At 34.6% G+C, this 26,997-nt stretch overlaps 3 protein-coding genes and 1 long non-coding RNA gene across 7 annotated transcripts in view; 2 read left to right on the top strand and 2 right to left on the bottom strand.

The window, feature by feature from the left end:
* The window catches only part of LOC138131588 (zinc finger protein 675-like), a 63,437-nt gene extending 59,998 nt beyond the window's left edge, over positions 1-3,439 (bottom strand). Inside the window, exon 1 of the mRNA XM_069048672.1 lies at positions 3,218-3,439. The gene's annotated coding sequence lies outside the window, so the exon portion shown is untranslated. The remainder of the gene's footprint in view (positions 1-3,217) is intronic.
* Positions 1-14,630, top strand: part of vari (MAGUK p55 subfamily member vari) — a 77,153-nt gene extending 62,523 nt beyond the window's left edge. For 2 of the 3 annotated variants that reach the window (XM_069048659.1, XM_069048660.1), the window contains exons 3-9: positions 11,496-11,810; positions 11,861-12,121; positions 12,331-12,799; positions 12,852-13,021; positions 13,076-13,249; positions 13,425-13,499; positions 13,581-14,630. In XM_069048659.1, coding sequence (XP_068904760.1) covers positions 11,496-11,810; positions 11,861-12,121; positions 12,331-12,799; positions 12,852-13,021; positions 13,076-13,249; positions 13,425-13,499; positions 13,581-13,757 — 1,641 coding nt within the window. In that variant the 3' untranslated portion in view covers positions 13,758-14,630. Of the gene's footprint in view, positions 1-6,932; positions 7,241-11,495; positions 11,811-11,860; positions 12,122-12,330; positions 12,800-12,851; positions 13,022-13,075; positions 13,250-13,424; positions 13,500-13,580 lie in introns of those variants that run through there. The other variant, XM_069048661.1, reaches the window with a different exon arrangement.
* A 1,834-nt stretch (positions 14,631-16,464) lies between these two features.
* Positions 16,465-18,207, bottom strand: LOC138131601 (uncharacterized). Its single transcript, XR_011159858.1, has 3 exons — positions 18,139-18,207; positions 16,634-16,947; positions 16,465-16,578 (listed from the first exon to the last, which is right to left on the bottom strand). It is a non-coding gene; the product is annotated as an uncharacterized lncRNA (long non-coding RNA).
* Positions 18,208-26,697: 8,490 nt separating this feature from the next.
* The window catches only part of LOC138131967 (pseudouridylate synthase RPUSD2-like), a 449,464-nt gene continuing 449,164 nt past the window's right edge, over positions 26,698-26,997 (top strand). Inside the window, exon 1 of one of the 2 annotated variants that reach the window (XM_069049260.1) lies at positions 26,698-26,773. In XM_069049260.1, coding sequence (XP_068905361.1) covers positions 26,759-26,773 — 15 coding nt within the window. In that variant the 5' untranslated portion in view covers positions 26,698-26,758. The remainder of the gene's footprint in view (positions 26,774-26,997) is intronic. The other variant, XM_069049259.1, reaches the window with a different exon arrangement.

Consider the following 26,997-nt stretch of genomic DNA (forward strand, 5'->3'; position numbering starts at 1 on the left):
ATGTTCTTATGGGTGACAGTAATAAATTTCCAACTTTAATTTGCAAACGTCAATCATAATGACAATCAAGGTTAAACTACACCCAATTTTTGTGAAATGACAGAAAACGGGTGGACGAAATTTTTTGCCCGCAATTGTACAATAATACAGTTGGGAGCACGGAATTTCGCACACCAATTTGTATGTCATTAAAAAAACTATCTAGTCTAAGCTTTGTTGTCATTATAATCAATCATAACATACAGGCTATTCCAAAAATGGCGTACTAACGGTGCACTACGGTGTAGAAGAGATTACCGTAAACGTCAAAAAAATGTTTAAAAAATTCTATTGGATTTATTTGCTGATTTGGCGGTCTTTGAAAGTGGGACTTAACAGGTCAATTATTTTGAAATATATGTATGAAATTGTCATGGCAGCTACCTCTCATCGTACATATTATCACAAAGTACAAGATCACTCACCACCAATATCTAATCAATCTAATGTTGCATAATAGAGAATTTAGAAGCTTTGGAAATCGAAAAAAATATTTTAAATCCACTACGGTAACATTTCAAGGTAATGTATATGATCATGACTGACGTTTCACCTAAACTGTCACGAAAATGCCGCCAGTATCTCATTTTAATAAAATTATGTCAGTGAAATGTCCAATGTGTGCGAAATTCCGTGCTCGCCACTGTACATATAGATAATACCTGTTCACGTTGGATTGAACATCAGTGAGTGGTGCAAATGACTGACCTGTTTCTATGACAACTCATATGAAAGTTAATGCCAAATGTGTGCGATTTGCATTTGCACCAGTGATGTCCAATCCAACGTGAACAGGTTATTTGTATATAGTCAGGTCAATGAAGGTTTTTACTTCTTAATCCTCAGAAACAGCTCCGATTTTGATGATTTTTTTTTTAAATGTGTGTATTTATATATTATTTGAAATCAGAAACATTTTGTTTGGGGCACGTAAATATTTATATTGTTTAAACAATAATTTGCTATTTATGGAAAAAATTCCGTTTTCCACGATATTTATTTCAAAGATTTTTTTTATATGAAAACTGAAGTATAAAGAGTAGTTGTTTAGTTAAAATTTCTAGTAAAAAAACAATTTTTACAACAAAAAACAGAATAAAAATGCAACATAAAACCAAATTCAGAGAACATTTTTTACCCATTCGTGTCTTTCTGAATAGCTTAAACAATGACATATTTGAATCAAACAGTGTAGTTGTTTTTAAAAATAAATTACAAAAATATCCTCTGGAAATTCATAGCGATAATTACAATGAAGTAGTGCTTATAGGCGGTCCGGCCGCGACTCGAACGGAGCAAACAGTGAAATACATCTGTTGGAAATCCTACACTAAAGCTTGCTAAGTTAATTTCTGGGAATAAAAGAGGCTAATGCCTCTATTCCTCCAATTAATAATAAAAAAAAATAATAACAATTGTTCCTCCAATTAATAATATGTAATTTCAGCAACGGGAATAGTACCGCAATCTCTTTTTACAAATTTAAAAATTTTGGACTTAGAGAACACATTGGTGGTTGAAATTCAAAAAGGTATATTATTATACTCATGTCATATCGTGAGGAAATTCCTTAACATTGACACAGAACATAAAACACAAAAAGATCAAAATGTGGAGGCGAGACGCCGGTAATTATGTTGATAAGCACTACACTATTACTTGATAGTATTATCCGTAATAGTAATAGTGTATGTACATACTCCGGCAAAATTGCCGTGCCGCCGGGTGGTGGAGGGTTAAGATGTAATAATAATTATAATAATGTTGAAAATATTGTTACACAGTCTAGGACTGGTTTACAAATCTATGAGGACCGGGACCAATGGCTAACGTGATTTCCGAATCACGAGATAGAATATAGCCTTTTTTTTAAATAATAATAATAATTATTATTAATTGGAGGAATAGAGGCATTAGTCTTTATTCCCAGAAATTAACTTAGCAAGCTTTAGTTTAGGATTTCCAACAGATGTATTTCACTGTTTGCTCCGTTCGAGTCGCGACCGGGCCGCCTATAAGCACTACTTATTGTAATTATGACTGAATTTCCAGAGGATATTTTTGTAATTTATTTTTAAAAACAACTACACTGTTTGATTCAACTATGTCATTGTTTAAGCTGTTCAGAAAGACACGAATGGGTAAAAAATGTTCTCTGCATTTGGTTTTATGTTGCATTTTTATTAGGTATGTTTTTTGTTGTAAAAATTGGTTTTTTTTACTAGAAATTTTAACTTAACAACTACTTTTTATACTTCAGTTTCCATATAAAAAAAAATCTTTGAAATAAATATCGTGGAAAACCGAATTTTTTCCTTAAATAGCAAATTATTGTTTAAACAATATAAATATTTACGTGCCCCAATCAAAATGTTTCTGATTTCAAATAATATATAAAAACACACATTTAAAAAAAAATCATCAAAATCGGAGCTGTTTCTGAGGATTAAGAAGTTTCGGCGATTTTTCGGCTTTATTGACTCGACTAATACTTATTTAACTTTTTTGGCGAATAGACGAAAATATCTAATAATAAACAAGCAAAATAAAATACATAAATAAATACCTACTGAATAATCAGAGTCAGATTTAGAGTTATTTGAACAGGATCATAAATTATGCACCAACAATCTGGGTAGCTACATAAAGAGAAATTATATAAGAAAGTAAGAATAAAATGTTAGCATCAGTTACATATTATACGGGGTCATAATAAATGATTGTCTCATCGCAGTAGGCGTTGGTGACGTAGTTGAATGTGCCGGAAGCTTTATAACATGAGTGAGACTAGCATCGCCGATAGATAGCGCTGCTGGCGGTAGTGTAAATTTGTCTACTATAGTTCATTTTTAAAATATATGCAGTGACATCACGTCTGAATCAAGAAGCTGACGGGCCGTTCGTCCGTATTTGACATTTGACAGCAAGGCATAAGGAGTTGTTTATGTTACCGCCATGGTCAAGAAATTATAGTACTTTCTAGTGTTGGGCATAGTCGAATAAATCGAAATAGTCGCTTTGAATAATCCAAATATCATTCGACTTTCCAATTATGCATGATACGCATGCGCAGTTGTGCCTTTATTTCGAATTTCGTTCCGATTGCAATAATAATCGAATAATTTCTATTTTATCATTATCAATACAGAACTATAAATAAAAATAAATAAAAACTTACGTGTTCATTTGATTTATTGCAAAAAGTTAGGTTAGGGGAATAGTTTTAGCTGAATTTTTTCCCATTGCTGCACTATCGCACATTACGCAAGTTAGTCTACATCATCTTTGTAATAGTTTTGCTTTTCGTGACACTTTTGTAATGATTTCCTAAGCTTTGGATAAATCGAATTAGATTTTCGTCGTTTCTTGACATTTTGACGTTTGATCGACATCTTACGCCGCGCCGAGTCAGACGCACGTCAATAGTTCTATGTTATTCAAATCGTACGGTTCGGAGTGAGATGCATAAAGCGACCATCGCACGTAGCAGAGGCAACGAACTTGTTTGACATGTGTTGAAAGGAGATAGCTATATACACGTAGTTCGTGTTATAAACTGATACAACTACATATGTGCATATATTTAAAAAATAGACTATAGTTTGTCTAACGTTGCGAAGCTAGCGGCACATCCCAAATTTGTGTGGGTTTTCAACGCCAACTGCGATGGGACAATAAATTATAATGACCATGTACAAACATATTATACGGGGTATACAAGGTGTCTCTGCTAAGACTTTGGAGCCTAATATCTCGGTCGGCCTAATATCGCTGTAATTTTCTCCTCCTTCCTCGAATTTTGATAAACTCATTTTTGATCCACTGTAAAATTTTTGTTGTTTTCAACTACGTTAACTAACGCTTCGAGACTCATAAGAATACGCATAAATTAAAAAAATTGGGTAAAATTTGAAAATGAAATTTTCCTTCGTGGAATTGTCATGCCGAATACAACTCGATGGTACGAAATTGCGGGAAATTTTTCTCCTCGTTCGCTACGCTCACTTGTGGAAATTGTCGTCGAAACAAATACTCGTCTAATGAGATCGAAAATTTCCGGCAATTTCGTATCCTCTCGTTGTATTATGTACTAATGAGAATTTATGACAGTTGAAAACAATAAACTACCATTTAGATTTTGCAAATGTGAAAAAGATTATTTTACAGGCGAAATACAAAGTACATGCGCGAAAACCCTGAAATAAAAGCAAATATTTAATTATTCGTCATTCAATCCGGCAAATCCTACCGAAAATCCGTAAATAATAACCAACTCCACTGCGTTTTAAGGATTTGTACACAATACAGGATTAAAATTTGTCAAACAACGCACACATACCTACCAGTCTGTCTTTATTTATCCAAATGGATTTATCGAATCAATTGTATTCTAGATCATAATACGAGTAAGTAGCGATATTGAGCGAAAATCATTCTTCAATAATATTCAGTTATTTCATATTTTCTGATACGGTCCTGTGCCGGTACTGAACAGAGCAAGATTTAGTTGTGCCATTCGACCATAGTCGGTCCGATTAGCTTTTATGCAGAGGTTCTTGCCCCATTCGATCAGCAGGTCTTTGATGTTTATCACATCCACTTTTATGGTTTCTCAACCACTGCTTCGATCCGAATTCTCTTTTAACCTTGCTGTCTAATGAGCAACTAACGGCAATTTTCATTGTGATTGTCCTCAACCAATTGATTCATGATCCATTTTATTATTTGATAATAAAAGAATGGTAACACACTGTGTAGGTAGCTTACGGATCAACTGAATGTTGTTGGAGTGGTCAGGACAAACTTGGAACAAAATATTAACATAACTAACTCTGTAGTGCGCATTATGAAGTAATAATAAAATCAGGAATGTGATGTGGTCATCAGTCTTATATAACTGGTAGTAGAGAGGACCTCATGATTGACAAAAGGATATAAATAGTATATCAATAAAGTTGTTTGATCTTTACGAAAGTGGACAATTAAAAAATAAAATGCATTAAATACGGGCGTAGGTAGCGTTTAAAATAATTAAATACTTTAGGTAAAGTAAATAATTAATAAAAAATTAATAAATATTGTTCAGTTTTTCAAAGTGTTGTCGCTGTTATCCGCCTATTGCCTATTGTATACTGAACACAAATGACAATCATTGCACAAGTGATTGTGATTGGCATGCTCGTAATGTGTTGTGGGGATCGCACTTTGTGTTTTTTAATTTAATTTGTGTAGAATTTAATCTAGTTTTCTGCTGTCCTTTTAATGAAAGCGTAAGATAGCTAAGAAATCTGCTCAAAGCTTTTGTAGAACCGAAATAATCCTTTAAAAAAATATTACCAATATGCGAAGAAAAATGCATCAACAGTCAATGATCGACGCAATCTGTGGAGATATAATTTTCTTAACCTAAGTGAAATGATTAGAGTCGACAATGACTTTGCATATCGTCGGCTTTCTTTAAATAAGTTAATAAGTTAAATAAGTTTCATAATACAATCAGCAGACTGTTTTGATAAAATATTATACAGAACTATAATTAACATTTTTTGCACCTTACTCCAAAAAAATAAGAATTTGAACAATTTTATTTTTCTCCAGAAAAATTTTGCTAATTAGACATACACGGTTTTTAAAGAAAGCCGACGATATACAGGTGTTTTTTAAATGCTAGTACAAAAAAAATGGGTCATATGGAGATTCTAAAGAGTCCAGAAAACAATTTTTTTAAATCTAAAACGGTAGGGATAAACTAACCTTGTCCATGCATATTCCACGCCACAGACACAACAATAATAAACAATAAGTTAAACCATAGCAACCCGACAATGCTATGAACAAAAATACAAGAAAATTATTATTGTTGCTTGACAACCCCAATTACTTTTTTAATTACCTTTAATTCAGCATCACCATGGATGTGTCTTTCTCTTGTTTGGAACTTGTTCTTTCTACTTTTGTGTTCAATAAGCATTATTAGGTATTGCTAGGAAGCGTACACGCAACAAAGCTGTACAACACTTTTTTGAACTGTACTAAATCATGTACAAGTTCACACACTACAACTTCTGTACAACACCTTTTTGAACACAACTGTGTATTTATCGATTTAAAAAAATCAAGTTGACCTATTTAGAGCAATTAAAGCAAAGTATTACTCAAAACCTGAATAAAGCACAAAAATATCTAACTATGTAGGTATGTGAGAACAAAAAACTATTAACAAGATTTTTGTTACAATTTCAAAACAATGAGGTAATAAAATGTTCTAAGTTTAATCAAATTAAATGTCCAAAATGGTCAAATGCGGTGACTCATTAAAATTTCACATTTTTAGCGTTAAACACACCAAAAATAAGCGCATCTGAATTTTTCGGGCTGATAACCGGTATATCGCATATAAATAATAATCTTCTTTGAGTTACAAGTTTAGCTATATTAAAATATTTTTTACTTCCAGTTTTACCACAATAATACTTTTCTCATGCTAGACAACAAAGATTTCGTTTTTGAGAAAAAAACAGACGTTTATACCATTCTCTTAATCTAAATACTTTTTTTTTTAATTTGAAATTCGTGTTTATCTCCCTTAATCACTATCCTTTCTAACAAATTTGATCAAAGTTGAAATTTCACTCGAATTTCCACATTTACAGTTAAAATTACATCTTTCTGATAAAACATCAAACACGAAATTGGTACGCTTTCCTGCCGCATTTCATACTTTCCTTGCGAATATTTCTAACGGAACTGGAAAGTACTGCAAGTACCATCACTTTTTGAAAACTCGTCGAAATGGTGACATGCTCGCGACTTTTGAAATATGTAGTTAACGGGGCAATGAAATTAACCTGTAGTCGCTCGTGGGGGCTTGACTACCTCATCATCGTGCCCCCACCCAGTCGACGTTTTCTCCGTGGATCAGAAACCCACCAAGTTGGCTTCGCGGGTCGCGTATTTGATATACGTACCATAAAAACACCTGCGTCCAGTGCCCTTAAATCCTCTTTTGTTCGGCTTGAACTACTCCAAATCGTGTGCAAGTATCCAGTGTTATCGTTACATGTGGTGTTGACAACGCTTTGTGTCAGTTTAACGACAAATATGTGAACTTTCTATCAGTGTTGTTCGATTGTTGATGTTGATGATGACGTCACTCTTATGATGCGTTCGTGTGCTTATCTGATCATCTAAATCGCAATAGGTAAATGAACGGTACCTACTGTAACATATATTTTTTCATTTTCCGATTAAAAACTGTATCTGGCCCAATTTGTGCAATTTTATTAAATACTTGATATGTGAATCATGTTTAAAGGTACGCGGTACGCTGCCACACCTGTGTATGTGAGTGTGCCTATGGAAGAGGTACCACAATGCAACAACGGCAACACTGGCTTCTATGTAAATAAAAATGCAAAACGTTAACCGCTCTCTCTGCCAGAAATATTGAATATTTTAAAAGTAAATGTTTTATTTGTTTCATTTCGTTTTAGTAGAAATTGCATTGCAGTAATATGCTAAAAGCTTTATGTACAAGATTTATGGAAAGTACCAAGATTACTCTTTTATCAAAGTCCGTGTCATTGTTCTTATAATCGAATTTATTATGTTCCTGGTGATTATCGGAAAATTAAATTGTTGTGTAGTTAATTTGTCGGTGTTGTAGGCTTGGCGATCAAATCAGGGCACACCTTCGTTATGAATTCACTTTATTCGAATTTGTTTTCTCACTATGAATTAAATATTGAAAAATTGTAATTTAACTTATTGCGATGCCAACGATATGCTTTGTAACGAAATATGCTTAAGAAAGTGTTTCTCATCACAGAAAAATAATCGATTGTCAACTGAGATACACAACTAAGGATATTGTTAAAAAAATTTCACTACATTACTACTACCTACACAGTTGTTAATTTTTCCATTTTTCGGCATTTCGCAACATTGAAAATATCGTCACTTTCGAGAGCAAGTATTCAAAACAAATGTTTGATAATGAGATACAACTCTTTTCTCATCAAACTTGATTCAGTCGGATTTAATTTTGAGCCTGAATCACAACAAAATAACTCGCCTTAAAATTCTCACATAATGTTATGTAAATTTCTAGAATTAAATCGATCCATATCAGCCATGTTGTTTTGGAATTGCATTATTCTGGACAAACAAAATACAAAAAATAAATTACGAAAAATTCAGAAACGCGGAAAGTAACATTGCGTGCCTTAACGATTGTTTTTCTAAGTAGGTATTATTTGCATTCACGATTCTCACGTTTGAATTATTTTTTTACCTTGTTAAACTAACAATACCTAGTCCCCTACGTGAAAATAGGTAACTATGTTAGTTTGTTGTAACTTGTTCTCATAAGCAAAACTATCGACGGTTAAATTGTAATCGCTTAAAAAGTTAGAAGAGTCCAGAAAGTGAAATGGGATTAAAACTTTCTCCAATTAATCAAGCGATGTAGATTTTAATTCTGTATCAATAAAACAAACACTAACAATACCGCACATTTATCCACTTTCTGCACATCTTCGACCAACCATCTAAATGAGTCTGCAAACCCACGAATCTTGAAACATTCTCTGATGCCACTGTTTGTGTGGAAAAGTAAAACAGGATAATATTATTAAAAACATAACTCCTCGGACGTAATTAATGAAAATCTTTGTTACAACTAAAACTAAGCCTGTAAATTTGGACAATAAATGGATTAATATGACTGACACGAATAACTGACATCCCAAGAAAACAAACAAAATTAAAAGATCTTCTTTTAAACCTATTAATGTCCCAAAAATGGCGTACTAACGGTGCACTAGGGTGTAGAAGAGATTACCGTAAACGTCAGAAAAATGTTAAAAACATTCTATTGGACTTATTTGCTGATTTGGCGGTCTTTGAAAGTGGCACTTAACAGGTCAATTATTTTGAAATTGTCATGACAACTAGGTACCTCTCATCGTACATATTATCACAAAGTACAAGATCACTCACTACCAATATCTAACTTGCATAATAGAGAATTTAGAAACTTTGGAAATCGAAAAAATTATTTTAAATCCACTACGGTAACATTTCAAGGTAATGATGTACGAATATATCTTTGTTTACATTGTATTACGGTTAATTATTATTATACTATCCCACCTCCACCCGGCGGCACGGCAATTTTGCCGGAGTACATACACTATTACGGATATTACTATCAAGTAATAGTGCAGTGCTTATCAACATAATTACCGGCGTCTCGCCTCCGCATTTTGACTTTGTTGTGTATTATGTTCTGTGTCAATGTTAAGGAACTTCCATTAATTATTATTATTATAATAATAGATTTTTTTGTCGGAAACGTTTTTCCATATTGTTTTTATGTACATTTAAACATCCTCGATAAGGTAGTAAGTAGTTTGTACGCCATTTTTGGGACACCTGTATATGTAGATTTATTTTCATTTATTTTACTAGTCGAGATTGGTGTAAAATAAACTAAGGCTCGATTGTATTAAGCGATGTCAAGTTCTTGTTAAAGTTAACGTAATGTTAAGCGATCTGATTGGGGGATATTTAAAATTGGATTTGAATCAGCCAATCAAATGGGCGGATTTCCGAATTGACGCGTTGTTAGCTGATACGATGTTAACTAAGCTTTATACAGGCTTATTCTAAATGATTGTAGTCGAAGTAGGCGTGAAAACTGTAAAATTTCTGGTTGCCGCTCAGTATAAAAAACATCAAAATGATGTGAATAAGTGAGAACACACCGTTCACACACGGGAGTTAAATTGGGTGCAAAACAACTCAATGTTTCTGGATTCAATCGTTAATTTAACAAAAATACCTAAATAAAAATCTCATCACCGCACTTTTCACCTAAAAAATGACAGTGACAGCACAGCGACAAAACTGACAGTTCACATGAAAGCGGCAAAAATGTAATAACATGGGCATGGCCTACTTCGACTACAATCATTTAGAATAACCTGTACAACCGGGCCTAAGTATTCTTTGACAACAATAAATTATTGCTTACCACTTTTGTTCGTTTGTCTTCCAGTTCTCAAAAAATTATTTCAAATAACAATCCATCATTTGTGTCTTTTAATATTTCTTCATTTCAACAATGTAAATCTCTCAGTTTTTCCCAGGCTTCTTTAGTGCTTAATGAGTGTTAATTAGGTCCTCCTTAATCTGTTACATATTTTTCACAACACATTCCACACCGCATTTTCTCTTTTTTTATATTTTTGTTCATTAAGGACTCCGATTTTGCTCTTTTTCACTTCTTATCGTTTTAGCTTGAAATATCAAGAACCCAAGAATGTTATCCTATTTCTGTGAAACATTTAAATACCAACAACCCAGATAATAAAATAGTGAGAAATGATATTTTCATGAGTAACAGGGTCGTTGCCACATTTATCAAAACAATTACCACAAATTCTAGAACTTTCGTTTCCAAATTACCAACTTTTGTTGGACGGTAGATATGCACTTTAAACGAGGAAATTATTCAAATGTCTAAATAATGATTGTAGTGTTGGTTAGGGGACAGTTAAGTAAAATTATTTGAAAAAAGTTGCCATCAGTTCATTGTCATGACAAATGATGTCATCTCTGTACAGTTTTCACCATTTCTTCCTAAAGCCATAATTTATTTTATATACGTATAAGTATTTAAATTTACACTTTGTACGTTTTTCTAAAATCTCTTTCCGAGACTTATTTGAATTAAAAAAATCGAATTAAGCTAATGAGTTACCAACGGCGAGCAGTTAAGTTTTTTGTGCTTCTAAGTTCGTTATTTCAAAGTTCAAATGTGAGGAAGTATGGCAGAGTCTGCCAGCAAAATGGCAACCAATCAGGGAAGAATCAGCATAATCGAGTTAATTTACATTTAAATGATTCCCCTGTTTAATTAATATTTGCCATTACTGCAAGAATCGGGACAAGAATTTATTTACTTGGGTTGTAGGCCAATTATGTAAACTTGTTGTGCTGACTTACCACAACATAGCCTTGTCTGTAGTAATTCGAACGAGACCGGCAGCAGCAAAAACAATTTCCAGTTTTAATTTAACAATGCGAATTTCCTTACATCCATGAAAGTGATAATTAAAAATAGAGATATTCTGAATTAGTCTTCACAAAGGTAAAGACGCTGCCAGGGGCAAATCTAACGGTGTCAGTTGAAAGACAGATATCTGTTTGTTGTAGATTTGTTACAAATGATTGTAGTGGCACCCCGTCGTTATATTCGGCAAACAAAGAAACCTCCTTAACACCTGACTCCCTTTATCGCGTCTTTTTACCTGGTCCGGGGCAAAAGTCGAGGAAGTTGCGTAATTCCACAGGTTGTCGCTAAGAGCAGGTAGAAAGCTCGTACGCACGCTACGCACCCATTAAATCCGCCAGGACCGTACTCCCCTTTTCTCAAACGAGCTTTGTTTCAGGTACAAGACAAACTAGAAGATCTTCCAGTGCTTCCGAAGCCAGTCACCAAAGAAAGCAAAGAAATAATCAAGGATTTAACCGTACGCTGCAGCAAATCAAAAAGCAAAGAGGCCAAGGAACTGGTGGATTTACTATCGACTCCCCATTTCAAATCGCTCATCGAGTGCCACGACGAAGTCGCACGAATCAGCGAAAATCCGAAACCGGTGAAGACTGACATTTCCAAATTATTCCCAGAGTTGAACGGCATGACGGGGGAGACTTTCAGGATGGTGGGGGTCCGGAAGAAGAACGGGGAACCCCTGGGATTGACGGTAAGTGTATTCTCAAGATTGTTTATCACATCTAAGAAACGTACGTGCAGGTGCAAGTGGATGACAACGAGAATCTGGTGATAGCGCGAATTCTTGAAGGGGGGATGATCGAGAAGCAAGGACTGCTTCATGTCGGGGACGTGATTTTGGAAGTTAATGGGACACCTGTCAACAGCGCGGAAGAGTTGCAGACTGAAGTGGCAAAGTCGAAGGATTCGGTCACCCTCAAAGTAGGTCAACCCAAAGATCCGGAAACTCACGCTTCACTTGTCATGAACGGAACCAACAACGGAGTCTCTAAAAAACTCACAGTACGTTTTAATCCAATCTATACTTCATCCTCAACACAAAGATTTTACTGTCGCTTAGAATTGGTTTCCAAATTGAGACAGAACTGTCAATTTTCCGTGCTCTAATTCCACTGCAATAAAATTTTATGTTGGGATGAAACCATAAACAAGATTACTTTTCTTTGTGTTGAATTTCATGTGACAAGTTATGAAACTTATCGATTTTGCAGTGCTACATGAGGGCACTCTACGAGTACGTCCCGGAAGAAGACACTTTGCTGCCATGCAAAGAAATCGGCTTGCCCTTCGACCGGGGCGACATTTTACAGATCGTCGATCAAAGAGATCCCAATTGGTGGCAAGCTAAAAAGGTTGGCGGTGACGGCAGAACAGGTCTTATCCCATCTCTAGAGTTGGAAGAGAGAAGAAAGGCGTTCGTAGCCCCCGAGGCTGACTTCGTCCACAAAATAAGCATATGCGGTGCTAGAATTTCGAAAAAGAAGAAAAAAATCATCTACCAATCGAAAAGTAATTGTGATTTCGATAAGGCTGAGCTATTGTTGTACGAAGAGGTTACCAGGATGCCACCGTTCAAGAGGAAAACTTTGGTATTGATTGGTACGCAAGGTGTGGGACGAAGAACGCTGAAAAATCGCTTGATCAACAGCGATCCTGATAAATTCGGAGGAGTTGTGCCATGTACGATGCGGTAAGTTTGTCACGTGTTAAATATTAATTTCATCTGTTTCAGATACGACAAGACCACAGAGAGTGCTGGAAGAGAACGGTCAGAGCTACTGGTTCACAGATCCTGAGACAATGGACGACGACATCAAACATTCTAAATTTCTCGAGTACGGAGAATACAACGGACATCTGTATGGAACACACTTAGATGCTATTAGGGATGTGATAAAACAAGTGAGTTCGCTCTTCGATCACCTGGGACGTGTTTCGAAGAAAATTTATTTTCAGGGAAAAATGTGCGTGCTGGACTGTAGCCCGATGGCGTTAAAAATTCTCCACAACAGTTCCGAATTCCTACCTTATGTAATTTTTATCGCGGCACCAGGGATGGAGCAACTGAAAAATTTATATGACGTAGGCAAAAGCAACTCGAATTTACGTTACTCCAGCCGGAATTTAACGGTGAGTGTCACGCTGTGCAAACAGAAATGTGCTTGGGTCAAACATTATTTTTATTTAAAATTGCATGAAATACTTGAAATTGTATCAGAAAGTAGATTTAGAGTCCCCGTGTTTGTTTTATGTCAATTTTATTGTGAGAATGTTCCATTACGTAGCTTATTTTTGTTGCATGAAGTTTGACCGTCAGAGCTCTATACGCTACAGTTCAAGGAGGGCAAGGACTCTAGAATCTCTGGCCTCTCTGTATGAAGTAAGTATCAGTTGGTATTAGTTTAGGACTTGGTTTAAACCAGTAGTTGCTGATGTTAATGGGAATAAATCCGTTTTGTAGGAAGAAGATCTAAAACGAGCACTCGAGGATAGCGCCAGTATGCAACGAACGTATGACAAGTACATTGACCAGGTAATTGTCAATAACGACTTCGACATCACTTTTCGACAAATAGTGGAGGCCTTGGATGCTTTAACTACTGAACATCAGTGGGTGCCAGTCAATTGGATTTATTGATATTCTACTGCCATTTACTTTAAGGAACATCGCTTAGAGTTGCAGGTTTTATATAGCTTATCATTCAGTGCTAACATCCTGACCGCACTTAGTTGACTGCCGACCCTGTCGAAAATACCTTTCGGCTAAATGCGGTCAGTTCTTGGGCGATTTTAGTGCAATTTTCAGTATTATTTAATCACACTGTAAACGTCTAGTGATACCGAGAAATTGAAATGTGTAATTTTTTCATATTTATAAAACCTGATATTGTTATGAAACAGTAGGTAGTTAATTACTCTATAAAGCTGTAAGTGCTGACTTCTGAGTAAGATACATTAAGACAGATAGCGTAAGTTATTTTAACAGTAAAAGTATTGTTAGAGCACATTCGCCTGACTTCTGTTTATTACATAATATACATCACCATGTAGCGTGAACTATAGTTATCGACAGTTCGTAGATTTAATGTAGCTATTCCATAGAGAGTAAGTAAAATTATTTTTCACAAAAGAAGGTACAAAGTTCTGCAACATCGAATAATACTTTTCACAGATTAGTTGAACATAAGCCTTATTATCCTATTGCCTAACATTAATGCTAAGTGTGTATATAAAATGAGCAAAGATATGAGTCACCCGTACTATGAAATAGATTGTAGAGTGAGTTTAAATATTTATTAACTCTTCTACACTTAGAACATTAGAATTAGATTATGTTTGTTATATAGGTGCTTTATATTGTATCTTTTTAACCGTCCAAGTGTTCAGGGAACTGTTTTTATGAGATTATTTATGAATATTCATTCAATGATCTTTTGCAATTTACTCTATTATCATCATAAATACTAGTTTTTATGTATTCTTTTCAAATACAATTTTATTTACCTCTCAATTTTTCTTTACTGTCTATAATTTAGTGAATATTAGAATTAACCCCAGCTAGCACCATATTTCCGCATGTATTGAGAGTTGCATAAGCAAGCACGAATTATGATAAATGCTTTTGTAATTATTAAACTCCAATTTTTAAATAAAGTAGATAATTACAACTATATTTTGGCCACTCTGTAATATGTTATAATCGATCCTAAAAGAATCTTATAATAGATTTTTTACTTAGATGACAACTACATAGGTATATTGCTCTAACATTATAATTTTCAATGTTACGAATTTCTTTTACTTACATATATGCAAAAACTATTTAAAACAAAATTTACTTAAAAGGAAAAGAGAATGGAATATAATGAAAAAAGTTCAAAAACATGACTTTATCTGGCTTAATTAAAAATACTTTTCAAATTCTGATTTATAAACATAAACAAAAAAGTAATTTATTAAAAGAAATAACAATAGACCTATACATATAGACTTACTAAGAAAAAAATAATTTCCGCGATTTTTTTGGGTTAAACACGTTCCTTGTTCGTTCTTATATGAGAACTCCCCAAAAAACAAATATTATTTCCGAACGTAAGTAGGTAGAGTAGCAACGTTCACAGTAAACTGACTATTAGGTAGAAGTGAAGTTAATTAAGAGCTAAATAACTAAATACCTAAGAATGTAGATTAATTAGTAAGTTTATTAAAAGGAGTAAGAATGACAAATAAACTTGTGAGTTATCAATGTATATACGAATATAATGCATACTGTTCAGGCCGTTAGCTCTACCACTGGTGGGGGTTACCACCCCCCCTAACGTAAACCCTTGTTACTTAGTTCTGTATCGCACTTGCAACTGAGAAATAAAACCAGAAACATCATTTCAATAAGCCTTTTTACTTCACCAATTTTAAAAGCGCCAAACGATATCGCAAATCTGGTCCTTCAAGAAAACGCGAACACATACATACATACATACATACACTGCGTTTTTTATTTCGCTGAACATACAATGTAAAATGGCAATGTTCAGTTCTAAAATGGACAAGACAATTCAATTGAAATAGGCAACCAAACTTACAGATCCATGAATCCTATGTTCAGTAAAGTAAAAAACTCACGGTATAATGTTTAACGAATGCGGATGTAAATTAGTTGTATGGTTTGTGCAAATAAATGAAAATACCTAACTACTAGTAGGGTCCCTTCAGAACACTTTGTTTTTTAAGCATTTGACCTTGTTTTCAAAGGTATGTTTAAAAAAAGCAAAAATTTATGTGGGCTTGTTCTACCCCGTTTTTCAAAGTGTCTTTGTTAAAAGTTAAAATTCGTCTTTTTGCTTAGTTTTTCTGTTAGGCCACTTCAGCACAAAGATGAATACGATTTCGGCCAAACAAATTCACCTTTGAAAACGCTTAAAATTTGCCTTTTTGCTTTGTTTTTTGTTGGGCCCTTTAGAACACTTTTGACATGTTTTTAAAGCATATTAAAAAGCCTTTGGCTCATCGACCCGTTCAGCAAAACAGTTAAAATATTAATCTGTCCTATTTTTATAAGGTAGTAGCCATGCTATCAAACTCATGTAGATAACGATTTTAACGAAAATCGATAGATTTTTCCGACGGGGTAAAACATTGTTTATAAAATTGATGTAAAAACTGTATTTGTTAAAGTTGTTTCAATACCTACCTGCTAATTTCTTCAAATCCCTCAATAACATTTTTTTTTTAATTATTGAATATGACTTATGTTATGAGTTAAAGGAAAAATCAGTTGGGTTTTTATCATCTTATCTTTTGTTTTCAACTACCTACTTAAAACAGACAAATAACTACAGCATTAATTATTAATCTAATATTTATTTATTAACATAGAAAAAGAGTTTATTAATTATTTATTTACATGGTTACTCGATTGTTAGGTTTCCTTTTCTGGACTAGGTGTCCAAGCGGCTGAGCTGTAGCAAGAAAGGTGCAAAACTAAAAGTAAGTTGTTCACTTTTACATACCTACTTTTGCGCATAAAATGCCTCCTCTAACTGTGTTGACTCAAACTTAACATTGAGCTCCATTACTCCATAATGAATAATTAATGAATTTTTTTCTAATCCTCGATCCTTGTACTGATTTTTCAGAATATGATAAGGCAATCTAATGTCACCTCTTGTCCCATGACAAAAATAATAGTGTCGCGCTTACCAACGGGGCCGTCAATTGTAACGTTATAATTCATTTTCCTTTTCTTCTTCAACATCAACTGGAATAATCTCAGTTCGTTTAGAAGGCTGGTTTTTACATCGAAACGTTTTGCTTCCATTTTTTGCTATCTGCAATTGATAAACTGATATACTGAAAAGGTCGGGCAGGTATATTTATAATGGCCTGGATTCTCGATGAATTCTGGATATTTTATCGGGATGCCTTTTATATGTATATAAATAAATCTAACGCCCGTTCAAAAAAATATTTGGAGCACGTCATGGAAATTCAAATGTTCCTGCATTGCCAATTGGACCTATTTTCTTGTACCTTGAACTGCGTCAAATCGAGAAACTTTAGCAGTATCTGATACATTTGCATATGCAACTGATGTTAATCTAGAGCATTCAGGCCATATAGATACTTTTCTATTCTCTTGATGTCATTAAATTTTAACAGAACCCTATAATTGGAATTCTTCTGTTGGGTTCTTTGAATAATAATAATAGAAATACTGAAACACAATCAAATTGCTTCACTAAAAAATTATTTCCTCAATAGAGCTCGTGATAACACCTTTTTTAATGCTTTGGTTTCAGCCGATAAAGGTTACTCACCTTTAAATTTAAGTGATAATATAATTTCAGATGTTGTTAAGCCAAATATACCTGACATTATAGCAAATATAAAACAGAAGTCTTTACATGGGAGATAGTTTAAAGAACTGGAACAACCAGAACTTAATATTCAGGTTTCTCATGCATGGCTTAAGAAATCAAATATTCACCCTGAGACGGAGGGTTTTATATTTGCAATACAAGATCGTGTTATAAATACAAGAAATTATAAAAAACACATATGCGGTTTGCAATCGATAATAATTGATAAATGTAGGATTTGCGGAACTGAAGGGGAAACAATTGAACACATCATTTCTTCTTGCACCGTTTTGGCTCAAAGCGAATATAAGAAACGTCATGATATATTCGCTAAAATTATACACATGAATATAGCTGTTAAATTCAATTTATTAAAGAATACACAACCACATTATAGTTATACACCAGAAAGTTGTTTGGAAAATGATAATTACAAATTATATTTTGAATGAACAGTTTTAACTGACATTCATATTAAGGATGAACTGGAGTAACAATCTCAGCAAAAAGTTGCGGAATTCTTATACTGCTATGAAACGTTTATTACGAGAAATCAATATTTGAAAAAATAGTTTTTAATTTTTGGAAACGAATTGTAATGAGTTGCAAGTAAATTTTGTGTTTATTTTCTTGATATTTAGATAATTACCTACTTAATACATGTGATTTTACAATCTTTTGACTAAGACTGTACGTGAAAGTAAACAGAAGCACACTGAATTTCAATTTCATTTCTGTTAAAGTTCTTAACGTAACTGTAGTAAAACGTGCGATATGAGTGTAATGTTGCACACCCACGTCAATTAGATGCATTTTGTTCACTTTTATTGAAATTAAAACAGATACATAACCTCAAAAACCGTGTTTTTCCACATGTAATTAGCGATTACAAGGAAAATCCTCGACCAACTTTTTTTGTAAATTCATTAGAAAATTCTACGATATCGATACTTTATGTGTGAAAAATTTAAGAAAAATTGGCCTTTTTGAAATATGTTTTTTATCAATTTTTATGCGACCATTGCTCGATTTCTTATAAGAACACGTGTAAAATATCCCGAAACTTTAAAAGGTAATAACTTAAAAATTCCTCGATCAAATTTTTTTAAACTTTAGAATGGATGAAAGGACTATTGTACCAATTTTAAGCAAATTTCGCCATTTTTCAATGTTACTCCAGTTCATCCTTAATTATAACAGACCAGACATTATTATTTTAAATAAACAAAAAAAGCAAGCATATCTTTTAGATATAGCTGTTCCAAATTCACATAATATAACACAGTAGTCCAGTCAATATAAACATTCGACCTTGCAAAAGGTCATGTAGTTCTGATTTTTTAATATGTTCTTTGGACCTCAGCCAAGAGTAAAAAACCAAATTTGCAACTTCGCAAGACTTGTGCGCGCTGCGTGGTAGCCGAAGAACAACAAAATTTTCGCACTATTTTCAGTTTTTGCTCAATATCTCTTGAGATATGAGTCTAACAGAAAAAGTTGAAGTTATCTTTTTTAAACTAGATTAAATTCACTTCAGTTTGAGGCCTAAGCAAACTTTGTGCGTCGAGCAGTTTCCGAGATACAGCTCTTCAAAAATTGGGTATTTTTTCTAGAAAATGATTTTTTTTTGTTTATTTCACTTTTTTTATTAAATATCGTCAAAAATACTCGCCCCATGAGAAAAGTCAAGGACAATGAACTTGAAGCGTATTTATTTAGCTTTAAACTGAGATCTGATGGGCAGCTGCAGGTCCAATGCTTCTCTAAAAAGTGGCATATAACCGAAAACCTCGAAAAAGGGAATTTGGGAAAAATAAATGAAAACAAGTTTTCAGCGCATCAAACATCTCGTATAGGGCCTAAACCGATCAAATAAGTTATTTTAACGTAATTTAGTATGTGTGCTTAACAACTTAAAGGGAGTCTGTGAAGTCGGTGGAGAAATAGGTACTGCCTTCAGCGCCAGACTTGTTCTGATTGTATGGAAAATCATCAATTACCCCAAGTATGCTCCTTTGGAACGGGTTCATTAAGCAGGTGACAAGTGGTCTTGATTTTTATGGCTCAGAAATTATTTTCCTCTCATTTATCCGCACCCCACCTACAGATTACGATACAGCGTTCATATCACCTTTTGAAGCCAATGAGAGAAGTAAAGGTCATTTTCAAAAAACCTGCTTCGTTACTTTTGATCAACCACTGTTCTTTAAGGCCAGAGATATTGTTGAGGGTGGCCAACATTCTGAGTTAAGCTGCGTGGTTGTGAGGCTTGGAGAGTTCCATCTCCTCATGTCATTCATGGGTTGTATCGGTGCAATAATAGCAGGAAGTTGCTTGAAGGCGCTATTTATGACTATTTATACAGATCACAGGCCTGGACAAGATGCAAAATGGTCATGCCTATTCACGAGCTATACGAGCACACATTTTGACTAATCTGATATTGGCTGGCATTACTTTGGATGAGGTAGACTTGACTGGGAAAGAAAGAGCCGAAACTGAGAATAAGCTACGTGAGAGTGAGAGGTCTCTCATCTTGTTTGTAAAGGAAAATAGGACTTACAAATAAGCCTAAGAGCCAAATTCAAAACTGCATTGCATAATTTGGAAGGTAATCAAAGCTGTGGGACCAATATTTTCACACGTCTAATCCCGTAAAACTATTCATCCAGGCAGAGAGTTAGGGTGATTAAGAACCTTCACCTGTATACTATCGATAAAATGCTACCTTGTTTTCATTCAGTTGGTCACTATTTCTTCACAAAAAGTGCCCACTTATATTTGCAAGATATGATGGTTCTAGAACAGCGGATAGATACAACTGAGTTTAAGATATTCATAGAACAAAATTTTACAATCCGCCGATCCGATAAATTTTGGCCCGGCCTATGGTTAGATTTGATTGCTGATGTGGTTTATGAAAAGCTACGGTGGATTGGCACATGTGCGTGGAATCTCCAGCAGTGAGCTAGCATAGTGGACCGTAAAAATGGGGTTCATAATAAACATACTTGTATCCACCGGAGCTCAAATTAAAGCGCGCCAATGAATGAGAGGAAAATAATTCTTGGTCTATCAAAATCAAGACCACTTGTCACCTGCTCCATGAACCCGTTCCAAACGAGCATACTTGGGGTGTTCGATGATTTTCCATGCAATCAGAACCAGAACAAGTTTGGCGCTGAGGACAGTATTTCTTCACCAACTTCCTAGACTCTCTTCAAGTTGTTAACCACACATACTAAATTACGTTAAAATAACTTATTTGATCGGTTTAGGTCCTATACGTGATGTTTGATGCGCTGAAAACTTGTTTTCATTTATTTTTCCCAAATTCCATCTTTCGTGGTTTTCGGTTATATGCCACTTTTGAGAGAAGTTTTGGACCTGCAGCTGCCCGTCAGATCTCAATTTAAAACTAAATAAATACACTTCAAGTTCATTGCCCATGACTTTTCTCTTGGGGCGAGTATTTTTGACGATATTTAATAAAATAAGAGACGTAAACAAAAAAATTTCACTTCTTGGAAAAAATTCCCAATTTTTTAAGAGCTCTATCTCGGAAACTGCTGCATGCACAAAGTTCGCTTGGGCAATATCTCTGGCCTTAATGAACAGTGGTTGATCAAAAGTAACGAAGCAGGTTTTTTGAAAATGACCTTTACTTCTCTCATTGGCTTCAAAAGGTGATATGAACACTGTATCGTAATCTGTAGGTGGGGTGCGGATAAATGAGAGGAAAATAATTTCTGAGCCATAAAAATCAAGACCACTTGTCACCTGCTTAATGACCCGTTCCAAAGGAGCATACTTGGGGTAATTGATGATTTTCCATACAATCAGAACAAGTCTGGCGCTGAAGGCAGTACCTATTTCTCCACCGACTTCACAGACTCCCTTCAAGTTGTTAAGCACACATACTAAATTACGTTAAAATAACTTATTTGATCGGTTTAGGCCCTATACGAGATGTTTGATGCGCTGAAAACTTGTTTTCATTTATTTTTCCCAAATTCCCTTTTTCGAGGTTTTCGGTTATATGCCACTTTTTAGAGAAGCATTGGACCTGCAGCTGCCCATCAGATCTCAGTTTAAAGCTAAATAAATACGCTTCAAGTTCATTGTCCTTGACTTTTCTCATGGGGCGAGTATTTTTGACGATATTTAATAAAAAAAGTGAAATAAACAAAAAAAAATCATTTTCTAGAAAAAATACCCAATTTTTGAAGAGCTGTATCTCGGAAACTGCTCGACGCACAAAGTTTGCTTAGGCCTCAAACTGTAGCGAATTTAATCTAGTTTAAAAAAGGTAACTTCAACTTTTTCTGTGAGACTCATATCATAGGAGATATTGAGCAAAAACTGAAAATAGTGCAAACATTTTGCTGTTCTTTGGCTACCACGCAGCGCGCACAAGTCTTTCGAAGTTGCAAATTTGGTGTTTTACTCTTGGCTGAGATCCAAACAACATATTAAAAAATCAGAACTACATGACCTTTTGCAAGGTCGGACCTTTTTTTATGTTTATATTGACTGGACTACAGACATATAACACAAAAATTAATAAATATTTAGAGCTCTCCGTTGCTATGAGAAATCATTACTGTTTAGAAAAAAAATCAATTTTACCACTTATAATTTCAGCGACGGGAATAGCACCGCAATCTCTTTTTGAAAATTTAAAAATTCTGGATACATAACATAATAAAACACAACAAAGTCAAAATGTGGAGGCGAGACGCCGGTAATTATGTTAATTAGCACTGCACTATTACTTGATAGTAATATCCGTAATAGTGTATGTACACTTGCGGAATTAAAATTTCGGGCACTATTGTCAATGTCATGATATAAACTCTAAAACAACCTTTACGTTAATAACCTTATTTTTTACTCTTGTCATGTTTTTGTCTTTTTGGCATTCAAAAATTGTCATTTGTGGCATAATAACGGGTAGGCAACATATCAAAGCGATGACAGTAGAAGGTGCTTTACAGAGATTTTGTTGAATTGACTGAAAAATTGTGCCCGAAATTTTAATTCCCAAACTGTACTCCGGCAAAATTGCCGTGCCGCCGGGTGGTGAAGGGTTCAGATAATAATAATATAAGTAAGAATGATATGAGTACTTAATAGGTACTATCACGGCCAAAATACTTTGGTCGTCAATGTGACATAAATGATATTCAATTGTAAAGCAAGCTTTAGGATGTTTATGTTTAACCTTATTTTTTACTGTTGTCAAAATTATTTTAATCCATCAGTGTCATACGGGTGGGGTAAATCCCAGCTGCGGAGGCAGGGCTCAAAAGCAAAAGATCAACATGGTCGCGGTTTAGACAACCTTCAGAAGCAAGTAAGACGATTCTATACTTATCAAAAACTGAAGATGCCATATTTTTGACAAGAATAATTGGAAATTGTCATGTATATTGACATTAATACTTTATTTACATTTGAAGTGTCAAAAAGTGACGACCAAAGTATTTTGGCCGCGATAGTACAATTGCGAGCATTAAATTTTGGTAGGCAATGTCATTTTAAAACTTAAAAAATGGAGAGAAACGGGGTCGTTAGATAGAAAACTGGGTTCTCGATGTCCGCGAGCCACAGCAGAGCAAAATGACCGGGCACTTATTGAAGAAATTGAAAATAATCCTTTTACAACAGTTGTAGAGGCGCGAAACTTGACTAATTTTCCCGCTTCTGTCCACACTGCTCGTCGTCGCATAAGAGAAACGAGCTAAAAAAAATTTCCAGCTGCCACTAAAATACAACTTACACCTAGACATAAAGAGGCAAGAGTGGCATTTGCGCTGGAATACATGTTACGAGGAAACGATTTGTGGGAGAACGTAATATTTAGTGGCGAAAAAGTTTTTCAGTCAGCTTCGAATGGACGAATGCGCGTTTATAGACCGAGGAATCAACGATTCTACCCGAAATATGTCCATAAAAATGATAATAGCGGTAGGTTCTCGGTAAATATGTGGGCTTGGGTTTCCGCAAAGAGTCCTGGGGTAATCGTACACATTGAAAAACGCCTAACAAGTCACATTTATATCAGGATTTTGGAAGAAATTATGGTAATTGTTCACTTTAACTACTTCTGGAATTTTCGTGTTTTTTCTGGCTAGACAGCCTCAGGGCGTCCTCCTAGATCGTGTCCCACCATTCAAACCTTGTGCAAATGCCTTTTTTTTCTCTCTTGTTGTGTTTCAAGGTCGCGTCAAGGTCGCGCCAAGTCTTAGTATAACTAAAGGGTAAGGAAAATTTTCATTTGCACAAGGTTTGACTGGTGGGAAACGATGTAGAAAGACGTCCTGAGGCTGTCTAGCCAGAAAAAACGCGAAAATTGCAGAAGTAGTTAAAGTGAACAATTACCGAAATTATGGTGTCTTCAGTAAGAGTTGTCTATCCGGAAGATAATTTTGTCTTCCAGCAAGATAACTGTCCGGTGGAGGGTGTCAGAATGGGATAAAGTTTACGAGGCCAACGGAGAAACGACTAAATACCTACTAATTTCATAGTTTTGATGTTGTTTGCGTTATAATAAATATTTGCTAAATTGTTATTTTAACTTATTTTCATGAACACTGACGTGAATGTCGTAGACACGACAGCTGTTTGACATCCACACGTTCATTTCACACGAGAGCGTGTTAAGCAATGACACTGAGTAAGTACCAATTCCACATTTAGGAGCTATATATTTCTACAGTTCTAACGGAAAATGATCTTTTGAGTAAGTAGCCCTACGCTGATCTTTTGCACGTTTTTAAACTCTAGTTCCAAAACATAACGCAGTGAAAAATACTAAACTCTCCATCTCAATTATTGTTTCACGTTATTTAGAAAACCGTTGTAGCCTTGCAGATTAATTCCTGCCACACTTGTCTTGTCTGTGTCTGTCGAACAGTATTGAAAACCCTAAGCAACATATTAGGCATGAAATTAGGCAAATCTCACCAGAAATGTTACAAAACGTAAGGGATGCATGTTACTATCGATTTGCAATTTGACAAGAAAGAAACGGTGCCCATTTTGAACATTTGTTGCATTAAATAGAATTCAACTTATAAAATTGGTTATTATTTTTTAGCACGTAGGCTTTGAAAATAGGAAAAAAATAGTGCGTTGTATTCTCTGTGAAGTGGGCTTTCAAACGAGGTGTCACTTGGCATGCCCTTACATTTGAAAAAAAAAAGTTAGGGGTGGTTGCGCACTTCCCGGAGGACATATGCAAAAACCATATGCACCAAAATGTAGACAAGGAAAAACAAAAATCGACCTGTTTCGGGATTTTTTATAAAAATCGCCTACGTCCAAGTTATGAATTTTATTCCAGTTAAAGTTTCCACACTGTATAGAAGGTATTTCACGAGTGATAATGAGCTCGACGGAATAGAAAATATAACCCACAATACACTGAAACGTAAACTTGGACATAGAGGAGATAAATATCCCGCTGTTCCTCCTGATGTATTGTGGGTTGCATTTTCACCGGGCTCATTATCAATCGTGAAATACACTGTATTATAGGGATCGAAATAGCTTTATAAATTGTATTTTGGCCATTTTGGGTTGTATTTTTACCTGGTCAGGCTCGTCATCTTACGTGAATAACCCTGTATAAACCACCACATTAGAATTTAAAATAGTACTAGATACTTTTTGTTTTTAAACATAAACGAAGTGATCTGATTATTCTGATTCCGAAACACGCTTTAGTATGGAATATTGGCATACCTACGCATAACTACAAAAATAGACGAAGGTTGTTTCAAGAGATTGCACTCAACACTCTCTCACCTTCCAGACTTTCGGGGATCATTTGCCCTTGTGGGCAAGCTTCATGGACGTTCGGTAGAGAGAAGAAAGTTTTCGTACTTCGGCTATGTAATATTTTAGTTAGGTGTTAGGTATAGTGTTCTAATTTTGTTCTAGTGTTCTAATTTGGTTTCTACCAGCCCCGTTGTCAGGGAGGTAAATACCGCGACAATGGGCAACTACCGCCACAAATCCTAGGACTGTAAAAGAAGGTCTGTTGTCTGACCAGGCAACAATATCTTCACGTCTATTGTCAAAATCACAACCCCAGCCCTTAATTATTACAATTGCACTGCCATAAACCAAATTTTAAATGGGAAAACTATACCCTACTTTATATTTAGTTGACTTAAAAAAAACGGGAAATGAAATTTGACCTAATGTGAATTGGAAATTTAATTTGTCAATTTATGTCAATTTGTGTCTGCTTGACAGCTGTATTTCTGACACATAAGAGCAGTTTTTTAACCTAAATTCTAAAAGGCCGTTTCAAACTATAAAAATTTAATAAAATCTGACAGAACTTTTTCTGACAGTTCCCCTTTTTTTTGAAGCCAACCGTACATACTTTTGTTTTAATAACAGTACCTCCTGGTTATAACCCATTTTCGAAAGGTCTTACTTTTTATCTACATTTCTTAAAAATTTAATCTATTTAGACCTTGTTTCTATATGGCATACCGATGTGTTCTAAAAAAATAAATTGAAATCTGACTGGTCCTCTTCATCAGAAGATGAAAAAATTTCATTCTCTTTGAAATCGTCTAACCATGTCAGACAACCTTACAATCTTATAAACTTGACGTCAATACAAAATGTAGTTATTATTCTAGCCTATAGTGTGATGCTGATGATAAGCGAGACAAATAGGGGATTTAGTGTATTATTTGGCGTTAATGGTGTCATGTCAACTTTCAAATTTGGTTTTAATTTTCAATCCAATTTAATTTCAAACCGGTATGTTCATATGACTCCTAATAACAAATGCATAGTACGAAGGTTCAATTTTGAGAATTTTGCCAACATTAAGACTAAACTTCACCTGTTTCCTATGCATCAAAACCCCTTTGTCAATTTAAAGTAAATACAACAACAATTTTGTGTTATGCTTTTTCTGTTAGATACAGTTTTATAACTATAAATAAAAATAAATCACAACTTTATTGCTAAAAATATCGGCAGTTCCGCATGGATATGTGACCATTAAAACACAAGCATCTCAAGTATAAAATATTGCATCCTTTAATGTTGTATGTAAAATATTAGTTAATATTAACTATTGTTGGAAGTACTATCACTGAAAATAATCTTAAGTTTTTCTAATCAATTCATAATGCTTGAGCAGACCCCAGGGTTTTAAATTTGCCGCGTTGAAGAATTGGCCTAAAAATCAATAGGTGACGCCTCCAGAATCGTTTCCAACCACGTGCGTTGTTGCGAGTAATCGGTGATGATAAAATCGGCGGTAATAAGCAAAATATACGATTAAAATCATTCATTTGAGTTTTTGTTTTATCTTGAACCAATATTTAACACAGTAATTGGCTATTCTTTGAGTGTGTCAACGTAAAACAACCTCTTGTTTTCCGACAATAACATAAACATAACCCTACTTTTTGTTCAACCCAACACAATTTATTTTCAATTAACGATTATATTAATTTACTTACCTATTCTTATAATCGGTTA

This window comes from Tenebrio molitor, chromosome 5 (genome assembly GCF_963966145.1).
Source record: "Tenebrio molitor chromosome 5, icTenMoli1.1, whole genome shotgun sequence".
NCBI lineage: Eukaryota > Metazoa > Arthropoda > Insecta > Coleoptera > Tenebrionidae > Tenebrio > Tenebrio molitor.